This window comes from Mycteria americana, chromosome 1 (assembly GCF_035582795.1).
Source record: "Mycteria americana isolate JAX WOST 10 ecotype Jacksonville Zoo and Gardens chromosome 1, USCA_MyAme_1.0, whole genome shotgun sequence".
NCBI classification, from domain to species: Eukaryota; Metazoa; Chordata; class Aves; order Ciconiiformes; family Ciconiidae; genus Mycteria; species Mycteria americana.
In genome coordinates, this window is record NC_134365.1 from 121238188 (window position 1) to 121263886 (window position 25699).

The following is a 25699-nucleotide window of genomic DNA, read 5'->3' on the forward strand; positions in this document are numbered from 1 at the left end:
TGGGAAAGGATTTATAGAAGACTCTTGAGACATGTGAAGTAACCCAGTTAAACAGTATTATCAGTGTTAAGAGATCTTCCGAAGAGCTATTCAGTAGACCTTACTTAAGGAGAACATACACCTGTAAGACACCAGACACCAGCTCTGCAACTGAATTGACAGCAAGCATGAAGAACAACCAAGTCAACTGGGTATTCTCATGACGTAAACTACACAGCAGAGACTTTGCCACAAAATGGAGTTACAAGTACTGCACAAGTATCCGTGTGTCAAAGAAATGGCGGGCATCACAAAATATGCTGGAAACGGAGCACGTTCTTACCTTCACTTACTAGAGAGATGTCTGCTGTTCTCAGAATGGGAAAGCAAAGCAGTCTCTTGATATAAGGCCCATTTGCATTTGCAGCACTAACATCTGACAGCAAAACTTCCAATTGAGCGGTCAGATTTTCTCTATGAGGACCCAGAACAAAGGCCTCAGTCACTGCCTGTTTAGCATAGTCAACATTCGTGGCAATCCTAAAAATGATGACTGGCTGATAAACTGAGACACAGGTATTTCAGATTTTTGAACGGAAATCCTGAATTGCACTTTGAGCATAGCGAAGGACATTACAGTGTGTTAAAGTATTATTAAGACTCTGACATACGGCCACAGAGGTATGGAAATTTGGAGGAGAGAATGAAACCTCATCTACAGATTAGCTCATTGTTTGCAGCTACTGCAGTTTGCATGGCATGAATGTTCATTTGACAAAGACAAGCCTTGCGTTACCTAAGTCTAAAGGGGAAATTTAAGCATTGCGTTTCCAATAAATCTTTGAATTCCCTTGCTTTAATGTATTTGAGTCCAGACCCTTAACATTGTTTTCACCCATTGTCTAGGGTGGACCTACTGTTACAGACATTCAGTAGCTCTGTCTTGGTCATAGCAAGCTATGTATAGTACATGTATTATTGATACACACTATTTTTATATTAATATTTAGTACTTCAGTCACCTTTTTCCTCTTGAATGGAATAAAATAAAAAATGCCACAGTATACCAGGGTAGGCATACAGAAGCAAAACCACCTCCATTCATAAATTAACTCCTTCCCCAGTCAGAGTCATATTTTATAAAACTAACTCTTGTCCCTTCTATTTTAAATGGTGAAATTATTCACTCTAGCCAAATATTTTATATTGCAAATTTTAGCCTGAAGCATTTTGTTTTTATAGTCAAGTTATGAAGCACTGAAGCTAGAAGGTTTTAATAGAAAGGCTGACAGACCCTAAACTACAGCAAAGCTACTGGGTGCCACTATAATAAAGTTCATGTGTAAATGTGTATAAGTCATTGATTTTCTGTAATATAGGAAACATATGCTTTAGTTAACTACTTCTGTAAAATACCAAAGTTTTATAGTTAGCAAATATTAGGAAATGGTAACATTAAAAAGAAGATATATGAGGTGATGAAGAAGACTGGTTCTTCATTTTAATACTGATGACAGGACACTTGATTCCCTCTTGAGAGCAATACTCCTAAGTTCTTACTTTAGAAATCAGTTTTCAACCTTAAACAAGGGTTGGAAAAATCCTTTAAAAGGGATAAAGTGACCACTGAAACAGCATCAACAAAAAAAAGCAGAAAAGGATTTGTCAGTTTTATTCATTTTTCCCTCTTCCCTCTTCCCCAACTTCTTCAAAATCAAAACAAATTAACTCAATTGTTAGACAAACAAAATTGACGTTTTCTTTACTGCTGAAGACTGAGTCTTAAGTTTCATAAGATTATGAGTGAAATGAGTGTAGTATACTTAATCAGCTCAATAAAAGACAGTATTCATCATATGTATACTAGATTTCTTAAAACATATAAATAATCAAGCATGTATGAAGGCTAAGTTTACCACTATATTAGTGCTGAAGAACTGTATTATGCATTCAGTCATTCAACGCATAGAAGACATAGTTAAAATCTGAATTTAATGAAAATGGAAACAGGAATTTTGAGATAAATTAGAATGACATACCTCATATCCTGGTATTGATCTAACTGACTCTACCACTGCCAAGGACACCAGGTGCTGAATAAAAGGAATTCTCTGGCCCAGGTTGGAATGTAGAGGAATGGCAACATGTAAAGTGGATAGTGCACAGCCCACGGGACTGAGCCAAACATTTCCACCACGACCTGGCGAGGGAGAGAAAAAAGTTAACTTCAACTCAAGAAAAAAATATTTCTAAAAAAGATCACTTTGTTAATGTAGACAACTACGAAAGAGAAAGATTCAATATTATCCGTCCAAGAATCTACCGTAAGTCCTGTAATGGAGTTTCCAAACTAATTTTGAGGGAAAAATGGTTAAAGTGCAAAGCTTTTTCTTTAAAAAAACCAGCAGGTTGTTTAATGTGCATGCTGCTACTCAATTGCCTAGAATGTCCTAAATTAATTGCTTCCAGAATTTTCCTGGTATCTGGTAACATACACATTTCAAAAAATCTTTCTTTGTTTAAGTGAAGAAGTATTTGTGAAGATGCTCTGTGTGCATCTAGAAATCCATCCACATTGTGAATCAACTGGACACAAGCTAGATCTGTACTGAAAGCCAGGTAACCATCTTCATGTAGATCTGTGCTCAGAAGAGCTTATTAGGCTGGGCACTGTGTTCTTCTAATAAAATGAACAAGGCTTTTAATCAGTGCTAGTTCCTTCCTGGGAAAGAGACAGAACTTGCTTACATTTATCTGCAAAAGATTGTGAAAGCCCACATGACAGTTCAGGAAGGTCCTGCAGACTCAAGAAACCTCTATCTCAGAGCAAGTCAAGACCCAGTCTTGTTCCAGTTAAGCCAAAAAGGAGTTCTGATTTGGAAGTCTGACTTGTATTACACTAAATGTAGTGATGGCAGTTTCCATGACTGAGGAGACTTTTGGCAGAAACCAGAAGACCACTAAATCATTTCTGCAAAAGCCACCAAACATCCTGAAAATGTTTACTTTGGTCTCTGTTAACTTAGGTTTTGAATTTGAATCCACAGTTCAAGCAGGAGGAGGAGAGCGCATGATTATTCTATAGATTACATTATCAAAAATACTCATAACATATCTTTAAGGCAGCTAGGTGACATTAAAACGTCCTGTTTCCTATGTTTAATACACATTTATTAGCACTAGAAGGAAACTTACTCACCTTTCCCTTGTGTTTGTCGCACAGTAATTGCTATTAAACCCATCTCCTCAGGCAACTCGAACATTAACCTGCCAATTAGGAAAAAAAAAACCTCCATGCTTATCAGCTGGAACACTAAGCTACATTCATGAAAATCTAGGCTTAAATATCAGGTAATATTTTACGTTAACATTGCACTACCATTTATCAGTTTTCAGTTAACATTTATTCTTGACCAAAAAGCATTAGAATATTAAAAAAAGATTAACTGAAAAATGATCATGTAAAACATCACTATATCTATTACGCTGGAAAAAATTATAGCCATAGTTCATTTAAGGTGCCTTCTGATAACATACGTTTTGTATTTCTTCACGATTTCTTGAAGTGCTTATTTTTTGCGCGTCGCTATCTTCAGTAAGTGACAACTAGCAATTCTAGACATTTGTTTCTACTTACAGCAAATTTTTGCTCATACTACAGAATATAAGAGCAGCAGTTTCTGATTATTTAGAAAACCAATATGGTGGCAATAAAGCAGTTTAAAAGATACACTATCCCTTGAGAACTAATTATGATTTAACTACAGTAAATAAATCTACACCTTCTGAGAACTCTAGAGAACACTGGCTTATTTTAGGCTTGTGTTCTGCTTTTAAAATAGTTTCACTTAAAAGAATACTAACTTTCCTCTGGGGATAAGTAGAAAGTGCACTTTAACACCACCAAATGAGTCAATGCTAGACTTGAAAAAAAGAAGAAAAAAACCCAACTGTGAGAACTTCATTCAAGCCACTTTAAAACAGATCTGAACTGTACTATGATCCTCCTCCATTTCACATTTTCAGGAAGAGTTATTTAACAGATAAAACAGATATTCAAGATGTTGCCAGCAAGGTAAACCCAGAAAGTGATTTATAGCCTACCAACCTACTTCTAATATAGGCACAAATATCACGTTGTTCATTCATATAAAAGCGATCTTGTCTTGGAGATAAGTGCAGTCCAAATCAGCAGAGAGTACTATTCAAAATGATTTCCTCTGAATTTCAGATATGTATGAAAGGTGTTTCAAGTTCTGCAATCAAGCTAGTATCACTGGGCAGCAGATACCAGCTGCAAGCCCCCACCGCTTGCAGATGCACGTCTTTAGGCAGGCAACAAGCTAAGGAACTATCCATCCCTTCTGCTTCGCAAGTTGAAAAACTCTTGGGGCTGTATCAGTAGCAAAATGCAAGTAGGATCCCCAAGGTTTCAGAATATCTTTCAAATGGCTGACTTACTTTCATCATGATGAAATGGGAGGTTATTGGAGGGCCCAAGCAAAGTCTGGACCACAAATGCCTTCACTAATTAGAAATACTTGAACTCAAACTGACAGAAGCCGTAACAGGCTCCACAATGTTTTCCCACATTACTCCTGAATCAGTGAGATGTTGTCAAAGAGCAATAGCCGGAAGATCTCTTTGCCAGTTTCCTTCCAGTTCACATGAAATACAGCTCAATAATTCTTTCCTTTGGACCCTATGGATTACACACTGAGAGCAGGGTCACCCAGCTATCACCAACCTTTAACATTAAAAATACACCTCTTCTTATGCTGGGACCTAGGGGAAAATCCTCTGTAGCTCTTTACGCCCATGAGGCTTCAGCCCTGTCTTCTGGGAACAGCATGATTTCAGTTACAACACCAAGTTCATGGTTTTGCAACATGAAAATCTAATTTAGATTTGGAAGCACAGTTAGGAAGAGATTACAGGCTTTGTCGAAACACACTGATTTCTGTTACTTCTCCATTTACATACTTGTTTTTAAATAGGAAAAAAAAAAGTCATGTGCTGCCATGGCGGGAGGAAAATAATCAGAGCCACAACGGGAGGAAAATAATCAGAGCAGGGAAAAAAGTTAATTATGAATCCAAAACACAGGCTTCTAGAACAAAGAGATATGATTAACAGAACGTATGAATGTAGCTATTAGAGGCTTGGCAGCAGGTAACAACATATTAAATGCAGACACTGAGTTTGTACTTTTAAGGGCCATGAAGAAATTCTTTAACAGACACAACATGGGGAAGTTGTTAATACCCAGACTGATACAGCAAGAGACAGATAGATTTATTTTTACTACTTCCTGAGATTGTGCTGGAATTACCATGAAGTTTATGGTAATAAAAAACTCCATACAACCACCCCCCCAAACTTCAGAGCTTTGTAAATTGTGTGTGCTTGTTAGTTTTTTTCTGAGAGAAACAACTTGGATTTTCCTTACCAGAAAGAGTAACCGTACGTGCACTTTTTTACATATTGACTTCCCTTCTTTTCTTTCAACTTAATCAGTTGCAGATTTAACGATTTCATTTTTCTGCAGAGCGACTTAATCACAGTGCTCACCACATTTTCCCCCTGAAATTTTTGCCTTCAAGAAATTCTCTGTTCTTTTTTGTGCTCTTTAACTAACTTGCTCTACATATTAAGTCAAAAGACCACACTGAGATACAAGAGTAGGGAAACATGAAACGTCTGAAGACAAATTTACCCATCAAGAAGAATATCAGATGGCACCTATATGACCATAGAAGATGATACCAGAATTTTGTGTAAACTTTTCTTTTCTGCTTTGAACATTTTTGTGGTATTTTCCAAAACGTGAGCAAGGCACTTTTAGTATTCAAGAATATTAAACCAGCTGAAATATTAAGAGAGAGATTCTAGCATAATTTTTTATACAAATATCCTCCCCCCGGCCTGTAATGCATACTGTGAATGCTGTCAAGAGTAATAAAGAATACTTAATTGTTTTACAGAAATTTCAAGTCTGTCTTCATGGCTAGTCAACACAATGACTTTTCTTCCTACATGAAAGTAAAATGTGAATTGAAACCACAAAAACTATGTTTGAATAATGTTAACGGCCTGACAACTATAAATTTCATTGATGTTGTGGGTTTAAGGTTGAAACTCTCATTAATGCATCCTGCTGTGTTACAGTATTGCAGAGGTATTACAACAGGCAGCATTACATTCCAGATGTTAAAATACCTGGGCACAAGAGGGTAAGTTATGAACAGATTTCTCCCTTCACTTCAAGTTCCTTGTCCGAAAATCTCACTTTCAAATAGCTTGTTTGCTATTACAGAGTATTGTAAAAGCAACATTAAAAAAGCCTTTCCATTTTTAGTCAAATGGAAAGGAACATGCCTTCTGACCAGTTTCTTGTATTATTTTGGACAAAGAGGTGCTCTGAACACTTGCTTTACTACTTTATATCCACCGTTTCTGTCCATTATGTCCAATTTAAAAATGAGCAGTGTGCCTACTAATATTTTTCCTAAACTCTCCTCCATTGTCCTCCAACTCCTTTTCATAGCTCTCAACTGTGTCTGATTCCAAGCTCTGTGGGCTGAATGGCCTGCCAGAGGGCATGCTGGCCAAGCAGAATAGGTAGCTCTCAAGTCCACACTGCAGACTCCTTGGTGGCAGCACTGATCTGGGCCTCTCTCTCCTACCTAGAAGCCTGTTTTCATGAGACCATGAACACCTGAAGGAGCTCAAAGATATGGAGGTCTTCTGTAAAACAGGCAGTAGACTGACTGAGAGCTGGTGGGCCACAATCAGAGGAGAAGCCACCAAGAATGACATCTCTGTGGGAATCTGTTACAGACCACCTAATCAGAAGGAGGAAGTGGAAAAAGTCTTTTTGAGCAACTTGAGGACATCCGCAGATCAGATTCCGATTCCTATGGGAGACTCCCATCTCCCGATATCTGCTAAATGGCAAACAAAGTGGGATACAAGCAATCCAGCTGACTTGTGGGGGATGCTAGGGACAAGCTCTTAACACAAATATCAGATGATCAACTGATGACTGACTCAATCTGCGACAAACAAGGGAGAGCTGACTGGGGAGGTGGTACTCTGTGGCAGCTTTGGCTGTAGCAACCATGAACCAATGCTGTTCAGGATCCTGAGAGGAATGAGGAAAGGCAAGTAACAGAGTATAAACCCTGAATTTCATGAGAGCAGAATTCAGTCTATTCAGGGACCTGAGAGATGGGATCTTATGAGAGGCAGCTCTGAAGGGCAAGGGAGCTCAACAGACCTGGTCTTTAAAGACAACCTCCCACAGACAAAATAACAGTCCATCGCAATATTGAGGAAAATAAGTAGATAAACAAGGAGTCTGGTTTGGCTAAAAAAGGAATTCATGACTGTAAAAAGAACATATAAAAGAGATGGAAGCAAGGAGAAATGCTGCAGAGGTGAAATGCAGAAACATTGTCCAGACAAGCAAGGATAATGTTACGAAAGCTGAAGCGCAACTATAGTAGAGATTGGCAAGAAACATGGCAACAGGAACTTCTACTGCTACATGATAAGAATAAACAAGGAAAATGTGGGCTCGCAGCTGGCCAAGGCAAAAGCACAGCAGACACACATAAGGCTGAGTTACTCAATGCATTCTTTGCCCCGGTCTTCACCAACAAGGTCTCCCAGGCCTTTACACATACAGACAGGATTCAAGAAGAAGAGGAAATACCAACAGTAGAAAAGGATTGATCTCATAAATCTCTTGAGAAATCTTGACTCAGACAAGTTCATGAGAGCAGATGGGATGCATCTGAGAGTGCTGAGAGAGCTGGCTGATGGCACATCAAGGCTGTTTTCTATCATTGTGGTCATGGAGATCAGGGGAAGTCCCAGATGAATGGAGAAGGGCAAATGTTGCAACCATCTTCAAGATGGTCTTTCACAGCACCCTTGTGTCCAACTTTAGCTGTCGTGGTCTAGATGGATGCAGTACCAGATGAGCAAAAAGTGTGTGGATTCTGGGACTGAAAAGTAATGGTTTGTACTCTACCTGTAGGCTGGATACAACTGCAGTTCCTCAGGGGTTTATCCTGAGACCTATCCTATTTAGTATCTTAGTATCTTTACCAATGACCTGTAGCAGGAAATGGCATGCACATTAATCAAGTCTGTGAATACCATCGAACTATGAGGATAACTAAGCATTGGAATAGGATGCCCAGAGAGGCTGTGGGGTATTTCCGTCCTTGGAGATTTTCAAGATCTGACTGGAAAAAACTTTGAGCAAGCTGGTCTGAATTCATTGTTGACTCTGCTTAAAAGAGTAAGGTTGGACTAGAGACCTTCAGGGATCTCTTCCAATCGGAATGATTCTTTGACTCCAGGAAATGTACAGAAACTTGGTATCTCTGGTGTTTCTAGCTGTCCTTTACATTTGGTTGAAATCTGTCAGAAACTACTCATTAGCTACTAATTACTAAATTAGCAATTTAGCCCAAAGGCTGTTCACTGGAATCCCCTATCTCAAGTAGGATCCCAGATTAAAGTAATTTTCACACTTTCTTACTAGCCTAAATATTTAATTTTATCCATCTTCCACTTTCCATGCAGTATTTTATACACGACCAGGTGCCATATGCAGGCTCCCAAAAGATTGACTCCACAGCTGAGACAGGTAGAAGAACACCTAAACTGTTAATCCTACTGAGGCTTATTTAAATGATAGGAATCTTACCGCTCTGCACTGTTATAACTTTGCCTATATCCAGCAGGCAAAATATGTGCCAGAATACACTATTACATGAATGCGCTCTTCTGTTCTATTGCAGAAATTCATAGCTTCTTTCACTTTATAGTGGGTTTCCCTATAGCAATGTTAGTACAGAAAGGACCATTTAGTGTCAAATTCTCTTTGAACTCCTTAGATACATTAAAGTCCTACATCAGTGAGAAAAAGTGTTAAGGGATTACAATGTCCCAGACTTGTGGAAAACTAAAAAAGTACTGGAACCTTGGACTGCTAGTTTCTTGTACATTACTTCAATAAATACTACAAAAAGAAGATTGTCCTATACTAGTCATGACATTTCAGCAAGGAATAATCTACTGGTACTATGAATGACATGGGTTAGCAACTTATATATACTTTGGCTGGCTAGTTAGTCTTTGACAGCAGTGTGCTAATAACAATATAATGTCAACAAAACTGCAATATATAGGAAGACTAAGTAGGACAAAGTCATGCGAGTTATTTTTCAGCTGTATCAATGCTCTAATCTGGCTCACCATAAATGAACACTGCTGTTGGCAAAAGGGAAGCAACAGTAAAAGCAGCCAGTGGATAGAAGGGAAGACTAAACCACCTCTTTCTTACCACCCATGTACTTATGCTTGATTTAAATTACCGTATTATGGCCTCAGAATAGTGCATGCTTTGCTTGTGGAATTGGTTTGAGAATCAGGCCTGCTGAACAGGCAGAGTAAAACTCTACCACTAAATGCTCATTTTTTCTGCTCACTGCATTTTTCAGCTGGTAATTTTCTTGTCTCTCTATTTTTATACCAGATATTTTATAATTAGTCCTTTGTATATGTTTATAGGCTTTTCCTCTTAAAAAAAGAAAAAGAGAATTTTAAAACACAGTACCATACAGCCAAAGGTGTCAGGAAACATACCCAAATAAGAAAGGACTCCAAAAAATTGGTTTGCCAACAAAATGCCAGTAAAATTTGAAACCTGGGTTCAGACACACTGGTAATGTTCCAAAACTGAAAACTTAAAGAACTTCTTTATTCAGTAAATCAGCTTCTCTGTGAATATCATCAAGACCACAAAGTTACAGTAAAGGAGGGAGTTTCCAAGTGAGATGTGAGGAGAGTTTAGGAGTTTAAGTTGTTTTAATTTTTAATTTGAAAAGCAAAAACTTCTACTGTTTTAAACAATTTATTTAATTTTTTTTCCTATAATAAGTAATCTTTTCAATTTGTGACCTTTCTTTATTTGAAAAAGCTACCTGAAGCATACTGAAGAGTTAACATAAGACAAATGGAAATGAAACAGATTTCATTAAAAAAGATGAACTCCAGTGCCAAGATTTAAGAAACAGAATAGTTGCTGGAATGCAGTGAAACATATTTATCATAACATGTTAAGAATAGAATCTTCAGAGTGGAATAAAAAGTTATAAACATATTGATCAAAAACAGATCTTACTACTCTTGTCCAAAGTAAAGCATAGTACGGATGCTATAAAAAATTTAAAACATACAGATCAATGCAGCCTGTAGTGATGTCACTTTTAACAGTAATTTCATCACACTTCATTAGATAACAGTGTACAAGTTTGGTCACTGTCTGAGAAGGAACCCTTAAATTAACCCCATACAGTATGGCAAGAAACAACAGCATTTCAGTAAGGTGGCAAATCTATTTTAAATCAGCATTGGATTCACTAACTTATAGTGTGAGACATCGCAAGTATTAGGATCTCAAAAGTAATCCATCGTGATTCTGAATTCATACAATATTACTTAAAGTCACCTCTCAGATAAAATAGCAAACCAGGAACATTTTGCATACACAGCGATTTTAACTTGATATTCTGGCCAATTTCTAGTCTGGGTAATTACATTTCCTTATGAAAATTTCTCTGCAATTTACTAAGACAGCACTTCATTTCCTGTCTTAAATCATATAGGGTGTTAAATAGTTGCCACGTTCCACCAGAGAAGTGATGAAGTTATTCCCAAGTAGCCACTCAAACAGTTAGGGTTAATGTAGAACAAAAGACACTGGACATATTGCGTAAATTAAAGTGAGCAAGAAAAAGAATTCTATGTGAGCAGAAACTAGCTGCCCTCCCCAGATCCTTCACAGAGGTTTCCATTGCAAACTGGGAAAAATTAAAGCATTTCAACAAAAAACTATCCATTCCTTGCTAAGTAACTGTAGAAGACCTAAAAAATTAGCAACACTTGTTTTCCTTAGATTCGTAATTTTTCCTTTATCCTTTTACTATTGAAAGTTTCATCAAAACCAATCATACTTAAATCACATAAGTAATTTATAGTTAAGAGAATAGCCTTGGAATTTTCCTCTGTGATTTGCTTTGTTTCTTTTATTTTATGCCTGCAACATATATTGTGCTCCAAACTTAGGCCCTTGGTGGTTTATGATAATGGTAATGTGGTTGTTGCTCTAAACCTAAGGATGTAGCAAATTTCTAGTCTTCCTAATCCAATGCTAACTCAAAAATAATTTTTTCTCCTCTTTCTAAAGGTACACTCAATATTTTTCCTACACTAAAACAAGAGGTAGCATATTTTTACACTGTTTGACATTTCTTGTCTTCTACAGATTAGATTTTACCTTTGGGGGACCTGTTGGTTAGTTTAACATTCTTTCTGAAAAATATTTTTAACGTGAAAAACAATTAACTAAAATTTCATGCAAATTTCTTCATTACCACTGTTTTCCTAGGCCAAGAGCATCTCAGTCTCAATTTTAAAATTTGAGACTCTCTCGCCATGTAATTTAAAAATACACACAGAACTTTCTGTAAGTTCTAGACGCTTGTTCATATTCTTATTTGCGTGATATGGGGTACACTGTACAATGTATGTTATAAGCATTGTCATGAAGATGGTAATTTGACACGTTACTTGACATTAAATCAAATCTTCATAATTTTGCCCAGGTGTTACAACTATTATAAAACAACTATGGCTTCATAAACTGGCAGGTAAAGCACAATTATTTTACTTGTGTGTCTTTTTTTTCATTAAGCACTGTGAAATACAAAAATCTTTGAAAAAAGTATTACTAACATGTTTTTGCTATGCAAAAGCAATCAAAAGCACTGTATTCCTTCTATGTCAATAAGCCCAGAATTTAACTGCAAAACTCTCACAGACAAAATTTCAGTTTTTTTCTCCTTCCCTATTGAAAAACCTACATGTGTAGCATCTAGAAATTTCTTAAGTATAATGTAAGAGATTAATGCAAAAGGAAAAATTTAATGTGAACCTGGGAAAAAAGGTATTTTTTTGTTTAAAGAGAAAGTGTTCCAGTAAGAGCCAGTTTTTAAAGAAATTCTTAGAAAATGGCAATGTAGCTCTAAAATTTTAGTTATAATTGGAAATACTTTGTTTAGCAAGTAAAGTTTAGAATATTATTTTTTAAAAGGCATTACTAGACCTGATCATATGTTTTCCATATACATAATTTTTCATAGAAAATACAGATTCAGAAAAGCCACTATTCTCTAAGAGAAGGAAGAATTAATTTGTCTGAAACAATGTCATTTTTCCTTTGAAACACTTAACACTTTTTGGAGGCATTTTCAGCCTAGTCAAACATATAAGTTGCTTCACATATATGGAAATGCTAAAGTTTTGAATTACTTAAACTTTGAAATGTATCTACCCATGGTACCACAACCAGGCTTTCACAGGCCTCAGTTTCCCCCTGAAGCCTCAGGTTCTGTTAAGGAGCTACATTTGCCATCCAACTTGTGGTTCCCCTTTGTTAAGCCATGCAATGCTTCATAGGGGATGTATTTTTGGATGAGGAGTCTGGCCTATCAACCAGAGTAGCAACATGGGGTATCCTAACTAGAACTTTCACAAGGCATGAAAGTCCTGTACGCACTTCTAATTCATTGTTGAGCTGACTTGAAATGAAGCACTGAGCTGGGTTATAAATCCTGAACATTACACTTCAACATCCCTAAATAGAATTTCCCTGCAATTTCTTGTTCCCTGTGTGAAGAAAGAACTGATGATACTTCAGCTTTTTTCTGATTTCAAGTTGCAGATCATGTTAGAGATAGTAATCCAGAAAAATTATTGCCTTTTTTTATGGTGAATAAAAAAAGGCAATAAACACAATAGCTGAACTCAGTTGGCTCTGTATTCATGCGTCTAATAATTAAAACACAAAAATGCTCTCATCAAGTACCGGAGTCTTAAACTAGCTGCTCCCTCACAGTGCCAACAGAAACCACAAGATTTCTAAATTCAGTATTAAAGCATACAGCACTTTTCTCATGCAAGAGCCAACACCCAAAAACATACAAATAAAGAACAGAAAAGTTCTGTTTCCAAATATGTTGTTAAATATTTTTAAAACCCCTACTATTAGACTGTGCCAACTTGAAGGCAGACTCCAATAGTTAATTTCATGGGTGATTAAGAATGGATTTCAAAATAAGGAAGTTACTTTATGCTGGCCACAGCATCCTCTGCAGACTCCAGAAACAGTCATCATAATGTAGACTTTAACCACAGACTCAACACAAAATGCAGCTGATATTCAAATCCCGAAACAGTGGATTCTCTTTGTCGGGGTGGGTAGGAGAAAACCCAAAGGTCCCCATGTAGCCTCATTACTTCAATTCAAATGCAAGAAAAGCAGTAACTTCCTACTTCTGTAAAGTTCAAAGAATGCCCAGTTTAATACAATAAAATACATACAAATACCTCTTACCATGAGAGGTGGATGAATGGCTAAAGCCCTGAATTGGAGGGAGCTGACATCCAAGTGGGGAGGGCTGCACAACCATCCTGAATCATGTATCCGGATCACGCCAGCTGCTTAAGCAGCAACGGCTAGGGGCCAAGAAACCATATAGGTCCCCAGGTAAAGCTACACTTGGATCTTGGCATCTTGCCACTTTTCTGAGCAATGACCACTGACATTTGCATGTAGCGGATGATGAAGTCTGAATATACCAAATATTGTCAAAGAAAAAATGCCTTTCATTCTCGCATTACCTTAGTAAACTCAGGAATTACTTGCAAATACTGACGAATATAAGGTGAAATTCTAACTGTGTATCACTATAAACAGTATTTCAACTTTCTTGTAGGAAAACCAAAGAAAACTGTAGGATGGCTTGCCCCCTGCCATTTCTCCCTCTCCCCCATCTCTGCTGCAGCATTACTGTGTTGTAGTGTCTTAACAGACAGGATCTGGTCACAAGTTCTGTTGTCTGTTACTAGCTCTCAGTGAATGTGTTTGATGACATGCCATTCTTGCATTTGCTCATCAGATATGTAATCATACTTATAGAGTAATAGTTGAAATTTGTCATAAATAATTTCTCAACCTCCTGACAGACCTCTGGGTCCTCCCTCATCCGATTTTTTTTTGTGCATTCTTTAGCTGTAAAAGCAAAATACAGGCGTAGAAAAGAAACTTTCTCATTCAGCTTCACTGATACCTTCGACAAAACAGGTGTTCAGTAGACCCTGACACTTGAATTGAGTTGTACTAAAGCTTAGTCAGATGTGAAGCGTTAGCAGAGGTGTTCTGGGCTAGTAAGTGAATGAGCAGAATCATTCAGATCACATGCAACAGAAGCAAGCATCAAAGAGAAGGAGGAAGACTTGGAGGATTAGTTATATGATACTATGACTCTTAGCAGCACTTAACACTAAGCAAGCCGAAATTGTGAGACAGACATGGTGGTATTTTCTTTTAAATGAAACAGTAAGGTTTTATCCAAAGTTAGGGTGGTCTGTAGAAAATAATTCCTTTGGCTCTGGAGAAGGAAAAAAATGGACTGGGAAGAATGTCTTAAATGGGAAGCATCAGCACTGACATATGCATGGCACTACACAAAAATGCTCAGAAATAGAAATGAATAAAATGAATGCATATGTGGAAGAAAAAAATCAGCAGTTAGCACATTTGTGCAAAGTAAAAATCCACCCCACCAGCAGAAGGCTATCTCCAGTACCCAGATTTGTAATCATGGCAAAATGAGCCACAGCTGCACGGAAGCAAGCTGAAACCCTACTCTAACAACAGGTCAATGCTGACAGCTACAGTATAAGTTGAAGATACGATTTTATACACAGGCACAGAGGGCTGGAAGGAACCTCAAGTGCTATCTAAGTCTTTATCTCTTCCTCTTCTATGTCTGGTAAAACTTTCTCTGGACTATTCATAAAAACTTGCAATGATGGAGAAACGACAGCTTGCTTAGGCAAACTACCTTTTTTTAGCAATTTTAAAGGAAAAATTACTGCATCTGCATTTCTGCATTAAAACATTGTCCCATACCCACTGAAAATGGAGAAATGCTTATTCATTTTCTTTCCATAAAGGACCACTGACATGAGTAAAGGTTTCTTTACACCAGTCCTGTCTTCTTTTGATGAAAGAAGCATAGTTCTTTTATATCCCACTCTCCGCATCTAAGGAGTCATGTTTCCTAGACCCTGAACTATTCCCTTTTCTCTGCTTTGTACTGTGCCCAGCAAATCCACACCTTTTGAAGCCTGGTGCTGAAAACTGGACCAATAACTCCAGTTAAGCACTCCCAGTGTTGAGTAGAACTGGAAGGATTACTCCATACATTTTACATGTAGCACGTTTTTAAGCACTTTTGTATGAATTTCAGTCTCAGTCCTCACCTCCTTTGTTACAACAGTAAGACTTTTTTAACCTATACTCAGTTGCTGACTCAAACTTCTAGAACCTCTCTTGAACACTGATATCCAATCATCCTATCTTCATTTAATGATTTGCATCTGATTATTACTCTGTGTCACACTCACCCATAAAGAGCTGCATCCTATTTATTTCAGGCCATTCTTTGATTCATCAAGATTGTTTAGAGTTTGAAACCTACCTTCCTAGAACCTTATAGCTCCTCCCTACAGAGTTTAGTTTTTGATAAGCATACCCTCAGTTCTGTCATCCAAATTATTAATGAAAATGACTGAGTTGCACCGAAGCATCGGCAGATATGAAGCCTCAGCAGTCTGGCCTAGTAAGTGAATCAGCAGAACCACTAAAGTCACGTGCAATATAAACAAGTATGAACATTGCTTAAGTGAAATCAGAAAAACACAAGCAATCTTCTCAAACGCATACATCCAATAACGAAAATATGCTCTGTGACGCTGAAGCTCCAAGCAGGGAGATCAATAACTGTAACCTTCAACAACCTTTTAGATGCCAACCACTTTGTCCAAAGCAGATTAAACTAAACCATGACTAAGAAAGGAACAACTACAAATACAGTAGAAATGGAAACAAGCAAGTCAATTAAATGGAAACAAGCAAGTCAATTAAGTGGGTCTTTGTGCTATAGTTAAAACAGGAGCCTTAGCCATAGCACCTTAAATTCCTTTATTCCAAGAAAAAGTAAAAAGCAATTGCATAACTGGTATATTGGCCCAGATAAAGTGATTTTAGGGAACTACTTTTCACTCTGAGTGCTAATGGTAAACATACCATTTCTAGGCAAAGCATTTTGATTTTTGGAAAAGTCAGAGCTATTTCCCAAGCCCCAGAAGCTCTAATGCAACAGGCAAACCTATTCTATAAACGATCATGGATTTTGGATGAAACAAGATCCAATGGGTCATAACCCACTAGAAGAGTTGGAAGATCTTTGGTAATGCACACTCCACATGGGTCTTAGTTTTAAGAAGGGTGTTTAAACACTTCAGCTGTGATACTAAGGAGTTAAGCATCTAAAAGGAGAAAGACCACTGAAGAAAAAAAAGGTCACCTTTCCCTTTCTCCACTAACAGAATTTTAACAATAAACTCTTCACAGAATTAATAAAGTTGGAGTTGTAAATGTGAAGTGTTTGCAGCTGCCTGTCTCCTCCACCTTTCACAATATATTTAGTGTTGAATATAACTGAGAAAGAATAAGGTGAAGAAATACTTTTCCTTTCAGGTGTTTTTTTAAAAAGTGGCTTTTTCAACAAGTACTCCATAAATAATTTTGACTTTTCAACCATGGACATAAGACTAACATAACAGAACACTGTATTCCTATCCATCCAGAATAAACCTGTAAAATTCATCTTCCTATCACCCTTGTTTTCTTTTATGGGATAACTTCTCTATTGCAGCAAATATAAGCTCCTTGTGTTCACTTTTGAGACCCTTTTCACTATCATTCAATCTAACATCCCATAGTCATCCTGTCCCTGTAGGTCTTTTTCTCATTCACAATTTGTAAGCTCTGGGTCAGGAACCATTCATTTTGTGTTTGTGTAACTTCTAGCTTCTGAGCGATGACTAGAGTGCTCAAATGATTGAACAAGAGAAATTCAAATGGGCTGGAGTTTATGTACTGTAGGTTGACAAGGCCAAGTACAGGTAAAATACAAGGCTCAGACAGCGATGGCACATCTTTTATCTTTTCAGTCCATCCACCACGGGGAAATGATTCTCTCTCACATGCAAAATTCCCACTAGTATTAGCAGAACAGACAGAAAGAACTGACTTTTGAGACCAGTAAATGAACTGACTATCACCCAACATATGGGTTCTTATCATGAACATGTTCAGATCATAAACACACAGGTTTTCTGGAATTCTAGGGGCATTTCCCATGTACAGAGACTAAGCTGTTTCAGGTATCAAGTTGCAGAAGTGTTACATTAATTCCATGGCTATAGATCAGCACATAAGCAGAGCCCAAAGTTTATAAATAGGCAAGATATATGCTAAGTGCTCAACTCGGGCAGAATACTTTTACACATCAGATGCTCTTATGCAGCAAGAAATGGAACATTCATTCCAAAATCAAATGCAGACATGATCAAATAGACCTCTGTCAATATGCAGGGCAGAACCTAATTCTCTGGTGGAGTTTTTTGTTCTACAGATCCTGAAAGCTGAGACATCCAGCGATGCAAGCCAAATACAACAAAAGGAGCGTAACTCTCAAACTGAAAGTACGAGGCACTTATTTACAGTGTGACACTACCTGGAAATTCTCAGTGGTTTAGCAACAACAAAATATGAAAAGATGTTTTTATAAACAAACCAAAATCTTCACATCTAATGCAGCAACTGAATGGCTGGATATTGTCAAGCTACATTTGCTTATTGCGTATTAGTGTATTTTTATTTTTAAATAAATTATGTATATCACTATCCATTTTTAAAAGCTACTATAAAATCTTTTTAATAGTAAAAAAATTCTTCCCTCAAGTTACATATTTCAAGTGATAAAACTTATATTAGCTATTCCAATATCAGATAAAGCAAGGTGGCTTCCAAAATCATTAAACACATTGTCAAGTTCTCAATTTTAAATGCTTTTTATAACCCTACTGTCAAAAAAATTTCTTGGAAGTTAACATAAAATACATCTTTGATTATTTATCACATTCTAACCCTCCTCTGACATGAACATTTATTTTTGTTATTGAAGAGTTCCTATAAATGAATTTCCTTGTATTCATTAGCTTTTAGGATACTTCCACGAAGAAAAGATGACTGAATTTTAGAAAGGAGATCATAAAATATAAAAAGTGACAGCAGAAGAATGCTTTATTTATCTGTCCATTAAAACTCACTATAACTTAAGCAGTTCTTTCCAGGTGAAACAGACACTGTGAGGAGTAAGTCCAAACAATGCTTGTAATATCCTATAGGTGTATATAAACACACAAAAATTAACTCTTTCTAGCAACTGAAAAAAAAAATGTTTCAGTCAAATTAAGTTACTCCCTTAGCCCCCCTTTTCTTGCCAGTACACATGCACATCAATAAAATCCCACAGGCCTTTTCTAGTGAAAAATTTTTGATAATCCAGTTAAGCAGCATTCACTGTAAATTGAAGGAGTTGAAAGAAATAATACACAATTATAGATGTACTACCCCATACGAATGCAAAGTTATTTGCGTGGCTGACTAACATCTCTGGACTATATTTTGATGGTTTTGGTTGTCTTGCAACTCAGTGAAAACATTATCTGCAAAGCAGTTTGCCATGAGGCCTCATGAAATGCAGCTGTTCGCATGGCTGCCTCTTTCCCAGACAAACTGGGATTAAGTTTCTGCTGCCACAAAAGCTCTGCAGTACTGACGAGCATTCTTCTACCCCAGTGTTAGGGCTGTGTATTGGGCTATCAGACGAGGATGGCATGGGCATGGCAGAGTTCAGTTTAGACATCACGTACATAAAAGCAAAGAAAATAATATATATTTTTTATTATTATTATTATTTTAATCACAGAAAAGAAAGAAGAAGCTGAATAGGATAAACTATCAGTATCAGTCCACGCTTGATAAGAAAAACTTTATGTCACTCAAAGTGGGAGGGAAATAGCACTGAAATTTTGATCAAACTCCCCCTCTTCCAGTAGTTTTGAATAGTCAAGATGCCATGCAAGGAATGGTTAAAACTTTGGTTTCAATCTACTATTATTAGATAAAATCAATTTGATTTGTCTAGACATTCACTACTTGCTATTCAATCCTACTTTGACAGTATGGGATCTTCCCATAAACAATTTTTCATGTATGCCTTTGTAGGATTCAAAGCAAAATCATAATTTTTGTGGCTCTGTTTCCCCATGTTAGTATGCACTTAATCACTATTTATCTACAGTGTTTCTAAGAGATTTTAGAAAGCTAAATGATAACTATTGGCAAAGCATTTCAAAAACCACAGATGGATGATGCTATAAAAGCACAAAAAGCATACTAGCGCCATTTCCGAAAAATGATACAGTTAGTGACTTAGATACATTGGGCACTACTGTTCTACTACTCTGTGTTATTATTCTGCATAAGTAATGTTAGGAAGAGCTTTGCATGTTCACCAAAGTCCCTCATTGGGAGCAACTTGAAGGACATGCTTTGTTTGGGCTCTGAACTTCTGACTTTGCACAGGCAGTGAAGGCCTATGCGTACTATTTCTAATCCCACAGGTGACATGGGTCAGTAAGGTGTATTTCTAAAAATCAGAAACAATAGTACGATGGGCTAAGATTGAGCTGTAACTATCATGATTATCGCATACCCCATGGCTGGGGATGAAGGCACTTGGGTGTCAGAGAAACAAATCAAACAGTGGATGTGCAAATGACTGCAAAATTATTATAGGAAAAGGTTTTATGTAAAACCTCTTATTCCCCCACAACCACAGGCATCATGTTCCAGAAATATGACATTGTTGCACACATTCAAATATGCTGTGCCTTTGCCTTAGAGTTACAATGAATGTCTGACAGCAGTTCTAACCATAAACTCATCTACTGCTATGCACTGAAAAGCACTGTTGAAACAGCTTCAGGGCACTCACAAACTACCATGTCTAGTTCTAGGGCTCTGTGTAGGAGTCACCTGGACTCTCATTTTCCATCCATCTACTGAATGTCAAGGCCAACGAATATTTCACTAGTCATGCAACAGATGCACAGTAAAACCACAGCATTTGTTACGTCCAATAATCCAAGGCAAGATACACAGGAAATTCTAGAAGGTTCTCAGACTCCTGGAGGTGGTGTCTATACAACATCCAGATCTCATATCCATGCAGTAGAGATCCAAGATTGATTAAAGCAAAACAGCTTAAGCTAAACTATACAGTAAACGATATACAAGCACAAAAAAATTATTGACTTTGTCATGCATTCCCACCTTTAAATACTTATGGTCTTTGGTAGCTAATCAAGTGTTCAATAATTTTCTTCAAACTGAAAAATCAAAACAGTGAACTTCCATGACACTTTTTCCTTTTTTAAATACGCATTTGATGCTCATCAAATCAAGTAAGAAAGAATTATTTTGACTTTTTCTGCGTGTAATGAAACAAATGAGATCAAGTACACCTGCAACCACCCAAGATATTTCAACTTGGTGTGTGCATTCCAAGACACACAACCCAGTCCCAATATACTGATGCAAAAAACAGGTACAGCCACTGCTAAAAATGCTTAAATTTCACTCCAGTCTGTGAAGTTACAGACACAATCGAACAGAGGTTCATCTCTGTGCAGAGCTATAAGGTACTTTTAGGTCTTGAAGTTTTAATTATTTGTGAATTGTGGGCATAATACAGTGGAAATATCCTTTGAAGTCATTGCTGTTAACTGCATTGCAATATGCAGAATGAAATAATAGATGCATGATATTACAGAATAGTAATATTAGGTCCCTTGCTAAATGCCAACTGTGCAATTACTTTCTGCCTATCTGAAATTCCAGTGCAGTTGCATTTAGTGATGGTAGTGGGCATGTTCCATCCTGAACGTTTGCCTGGCTCCACTTCTGCTTAAGGAATACCCTCCTTCATTTTAGAAATGTAGGCATCTCACTTTATTTAAGAGAATAAATTGAAATATTTGCACATTCAACACCTTATTTTTTAAAGGTAAATTTTTTTGGTGTGTATTTAAAAACATGCAAACACTGAAATTCAGAAACTAGGAAACAAAGCTCAATGGGAAACATCATACTTCTACTCATTATATGAAATCACCTCAGCAACAAACTACAGCAGCTGTTTCTCAGCAAAACACAGTATTACCTTGCTCTTCACAGCAAGGAATTTGGAAAATATTTTCCAACTGAAAACTGCAAGAGAATTTCAGGCAGAAAGTAACTACCCTCCCTCAGTTACGAAGGAGACTTCATTATGCAACTCATTATACAGTAAAATTAGTCTCTGTCTCAAAGAGACTACAGTTTAAGAATAAGGTGAGAAGATAGAACAAGGATAAGATGATAGGCAACAACACTGACAAGGATTAACTTTTTTCTGAAAGACTTCAAGGCTAGAAGAGATTTCCCAAGACCTTGAGAGGAAAAAGTGGTCAAAACCTCAACATCATGTCCAATCTGAATACTCAAAATATTACATGTACATTTAGGCTCATGACATGCACTTAAAAACTACTGTTTTTTCCTTCTCCTTCCCTTTTTTTGGTAGACTGGTTAACCCATACAACATTTACCATAATTAAGAAAGCTATACTGGCTCAGGGATTGATACACTCTTTTTCTTGCTACCTTCCACTGAATCTAGGCTTTGGTTTGTGGGCTTGACATCTGAAATCCAGTCTTTCATGAAGAATTATTATCCTAACCTAACTGTCCTAGCTTACAATGACAGTTATGAAAAGAGAGCAAACAACATGCACATAATTATTGTAAGACTCATCTAGATGCAACTAGGCTAAAAGTAAGACTTAAATTTAAAGATTTACAAAATTTCTTAGTTCAGCAGTGAAATTATTTATTTTCAGTTCTACCTACATCTTCCCATCCTTATAATTCAGAATTTGACCTTACAGAAACATACCATTAGACAAAATGGCAACTGGGGGGGAAAAACAAACCCCAGAAGATAATAACTGACATCCTACAAACAACAAGCTGACTGGCTTCACAAAGAGTCCAGCATTCACACTTCCCAGGAAGACGGCAGACATTCTTGTCTCGAATCCTTACTCAGCACATACACTGTACTTTTCTGAGCTGTACAAAGCCATCAGAACAGTGTATGCATCATGATAAACATATATGTACAAAACCATTAATGCAACATCTTCACTTACACAGTAAGACAAAAAGACTTCCAACATGTTTTTCCTCTATGAAAATGGATGGTCTCTTTTTGCCATCACACAGCATTATGTTAACGCAAGAGTCTTAACAGCCAGCCACCGTTTGTAATTAGACACCTCTTCAGTAGTGATGGCAGATATATAGTTATTTGTTTCTATTTTAAGAGCACAGGCACCTACAAACCTTGCTGAAAAAGAAATACTTTTGTCCTAATGTGTCCCGGCATGCTTCTAATCTACTTAATCTCACAAATCATTAAAAAGTAAAAAGAAAAATCCTTACTCTCTGAATGCTGTGCATTCAATCCTACATACAAACTTAAAAATGAAATGTTGCATTTATTTACATAATTTTTTATAAAAGTAATTCTTACTTTTAGCGACATTAAAGGTCCTATTATCAACAGATGTAAATTAGATGAAAAAAGACTACAAAATGGTACATACACTAAACTCTACTTCATCTACATATCTTCAGTATAAGAAGCCTCTTTGGATCAGGTTTTTCTCACCAAAGCAAAGATCTTATAAAAAGGACTTGTGGCAATCACCTGTCTTTTCTTCCTCAAAGAGAGTGACTCTTCTGTTCATATTATAATTTCACTTCAATCTAAATGTAACCAATTTTTTAAAAAGTTATTTCTGATACAGTTAAGACTCACACTAGTACATATACAACTGTCTCCACTGGAAATATATTAAAAGTTTATTTTAAGTTAAACTACTCATAAAATAGTTGGATGATCACTAATGCAGGCAGCTGTCCTAAAACTCCAAGGCTTTAAGTAAAAAAAAAAAAAAAAGAAAAAAAAAAGGGGGCAAAAAAAAGCCTCTACAAGAATATTGGTCCTTTTTATTTCACCTGCGCATAATACTGCTGTGTTGTAACACATAGTATAGTGTACTGTATATGCATCAATCTCAGGAGGTAATCTAGGAGAGTAATAAAGCAATGCAAGCACTGAAACAACTTTTTTTTACACAGGTAGAAAAAACAGCTGTCAAGACAGCTACAGTTTTGTAAGGTAACTATTTTAACAATAATGAACATTTTTTGTATTTTGAGAGTTTGTTAACGTCAAAGCAGCAACACTGGAGAAATTACTTAGCTCATCTCAGCCCAGGTACTCATTTTATTCCTGAATGTTACTGTAAACAGTAACTATACCTTCAAATCAAAGAGTCTTCTCAGGACAAGAGACTTCCCAGAAAGCCAAAAAAATTGGTCCCATTGTGTTTGTATGCATATACCTCCATGTGTGCATGTATGGTAATTTCCAAATATAAAAAAGGAATCATGCATTTTAAACTCTGAAATATGTATTAAATAAGAATTCCATCTTTTCAGTTCATTCTTCCCCTAGAGCAATGTAAGTCCTTGGATTAATTCTCTTAAATTCCCATCATTGTTAAACCACAAAAATATACAGTTAATCTGCTGACATTTCACTTATTAGTTGCTTCACATGCTATTGAGCTTAATTTTTCACTAAAGTCTTTCCTATTTTTAAGTTTAAATAAATTGTACTATCACATCTTGCAAATCATTTTCTTGTTTTAATGAGTTACTTTGACAATTATATCAATCATTTAAAATAGGGAATTTTGAGAAACAAAGAAATACTATTATTCTTTAGGAAAAAAGATCTCTACACTATTAAGCCTGCTCCTTGTTAAATTAAGCTTACAAGTAGTTAGTTTCTTTTTGGCTGGTGGTTTACAGCATCTTCCCATGCTATAACAAACAAACAAAAAACTTGCTGGGATCTTTTCTTCCCAGATTCAAAATTCCTCATATATTTCAAATAAAAAGAAGGGAGGGTTGAAATGAGTATAGAACTGAAATGTCTTACACAAACGTATTAACAAGTTTTCTGCGCACCCATAGAAACAGTAGCTACAGTTTCAGTTTCCTCCTTCCCCTGATTTTCCTGTTAATCATCTGGAACTGCAACTTTTATCCCTGCTGAACATTACCTTAACTTTGCATCTTTTGCAACTGACTGGAACTGTACTATTAGAATAGCAAGATACTTTTTAATGTAAGCAGTATAATGAGATCTTTAATTAAAAACCCGACACTCTTTCACTTTAAGATGGGGCCTCGGCTTTTTATTTCCCTTTTTTATTGGTAATGAGCATTCTTCAATACAGTATCATATTATGTCAGTTTCCAGTTTTTGAACACTAAGTTGGAAAAGAAGTGAATGCATAAAAACCTGAAAATGCCACCCTGAAGGTCTTAATCAAAATCCTTCCAGTGGAAGAGGACCGTCAACTGAAATAATCAATATAAACCAAAAGACATGGATCCTTGCGATCTGGCTCAGGCATAACTTTGCTTGCTTGCTTGCTTGGTTTATTTTTATTTCAACTACCGATTGCCACTGAAAAGGGCAAACAAGCAGTTTCATTGGTTCAAGTGGTAAGTTTTCTTGAAACTTTATCGTCACTGATATTCTGGCATTTGCTGCTTTTTTTTTTGTCCCCCCAAAAATGTTGTCTCTTTAATGGACCTCTTGGAGTTGCTCATACAGCAACAAACTATTTACTTTGGGCTCCTTGTTCATGTGCTATTTATCCTCATTCTACAAAATACTTCAATACATATGTAGACATCTAGCACTCATCATTTATAGACAATAGTTAGTAACTCAAGAATTTGACTTTTAAAGGAATCTGTCAGCTAGCACTTTACATCCTGAGCTCTATATTACAGCTAATGGCCTCCAAGGCAGCCATACCGCTCTCAGAAACTTCCCTCTGACAACTCAGAGACGTGCATTATTCATCATTAGCGGTTAAGCATTCAAATATCACAAGGTCTGCTGATGAGAACAAAGAATGCATTGCAAAGCATCACTGGTCTCTGCTTTTATTTTTGTAGACTAGCAAATCTTCTATAAAGTAACTAGAGTCCAGGGCAACCCCTCCCAGACCAGAATCAAGCCATAGAAAGTCTATGAATTTTCATATTCTTCAGTACTATGACGAAAAATATTTTTCCCTCAAAAACCACAGAGCATTCTATACAGAAGAAGAAATCCCTACATCCTTAAAAAAAAAAAAAAAGTCACTCTACTGATGACAGTTTTCAAGAACAGATCATGCCTTGCCTTCCCTGCCTCTAGGAACCAAGTACACGTTTTCAAAAAAAACATTTGGGATCGGTTCTTGGGTGCTTTTTAGGCTGGCAGTGCGTCAGGAAGGAACATGACCTCCTCCGCTCTGTGGCAGGTTAAGCAGTCTGATTGAACATTGCTGCTAATTAAGAGCTCTTGTTGTTTGGCAGGACCACCAGAGTACCTTCTGCACTTGTTCATGACAACAGCACCTCTTTCAGAAATTAACTCTTGATGAGTGCAGACAGGGGGCCCAGCTGGTTCTCCCAAATCCT

General features: G+C 36.8%; 1 protein-coding gene across 2 annotated transcripts in view; it reads right to left on the reverse strand.

Moving 5' to 3' along the window:
- Positions 1-25699, reverse strand: part of HLCS (holocarboxylase synthetase) — a 126659-nt gene that overhangs the window by 7931 nt on the left and 93029 nt on the right. For both annotated transcript variants that reach the window (XM_075518477.1, XM_075518478.1), the window contains exons 7-8: positions 3179-3246; positions 2019-2179 (exon numbers count right to left, since the gene is read on the reverse strand). In XM_075518477.1, coding sequence (XP_075374592.1) covers positions 2019-2179; positions 3179-3246 — 229 coding nt within the window. The remainder of the gene's footprint in view (positions 1-2018; positions 2180-3178; positions 3247-25699) is intronic.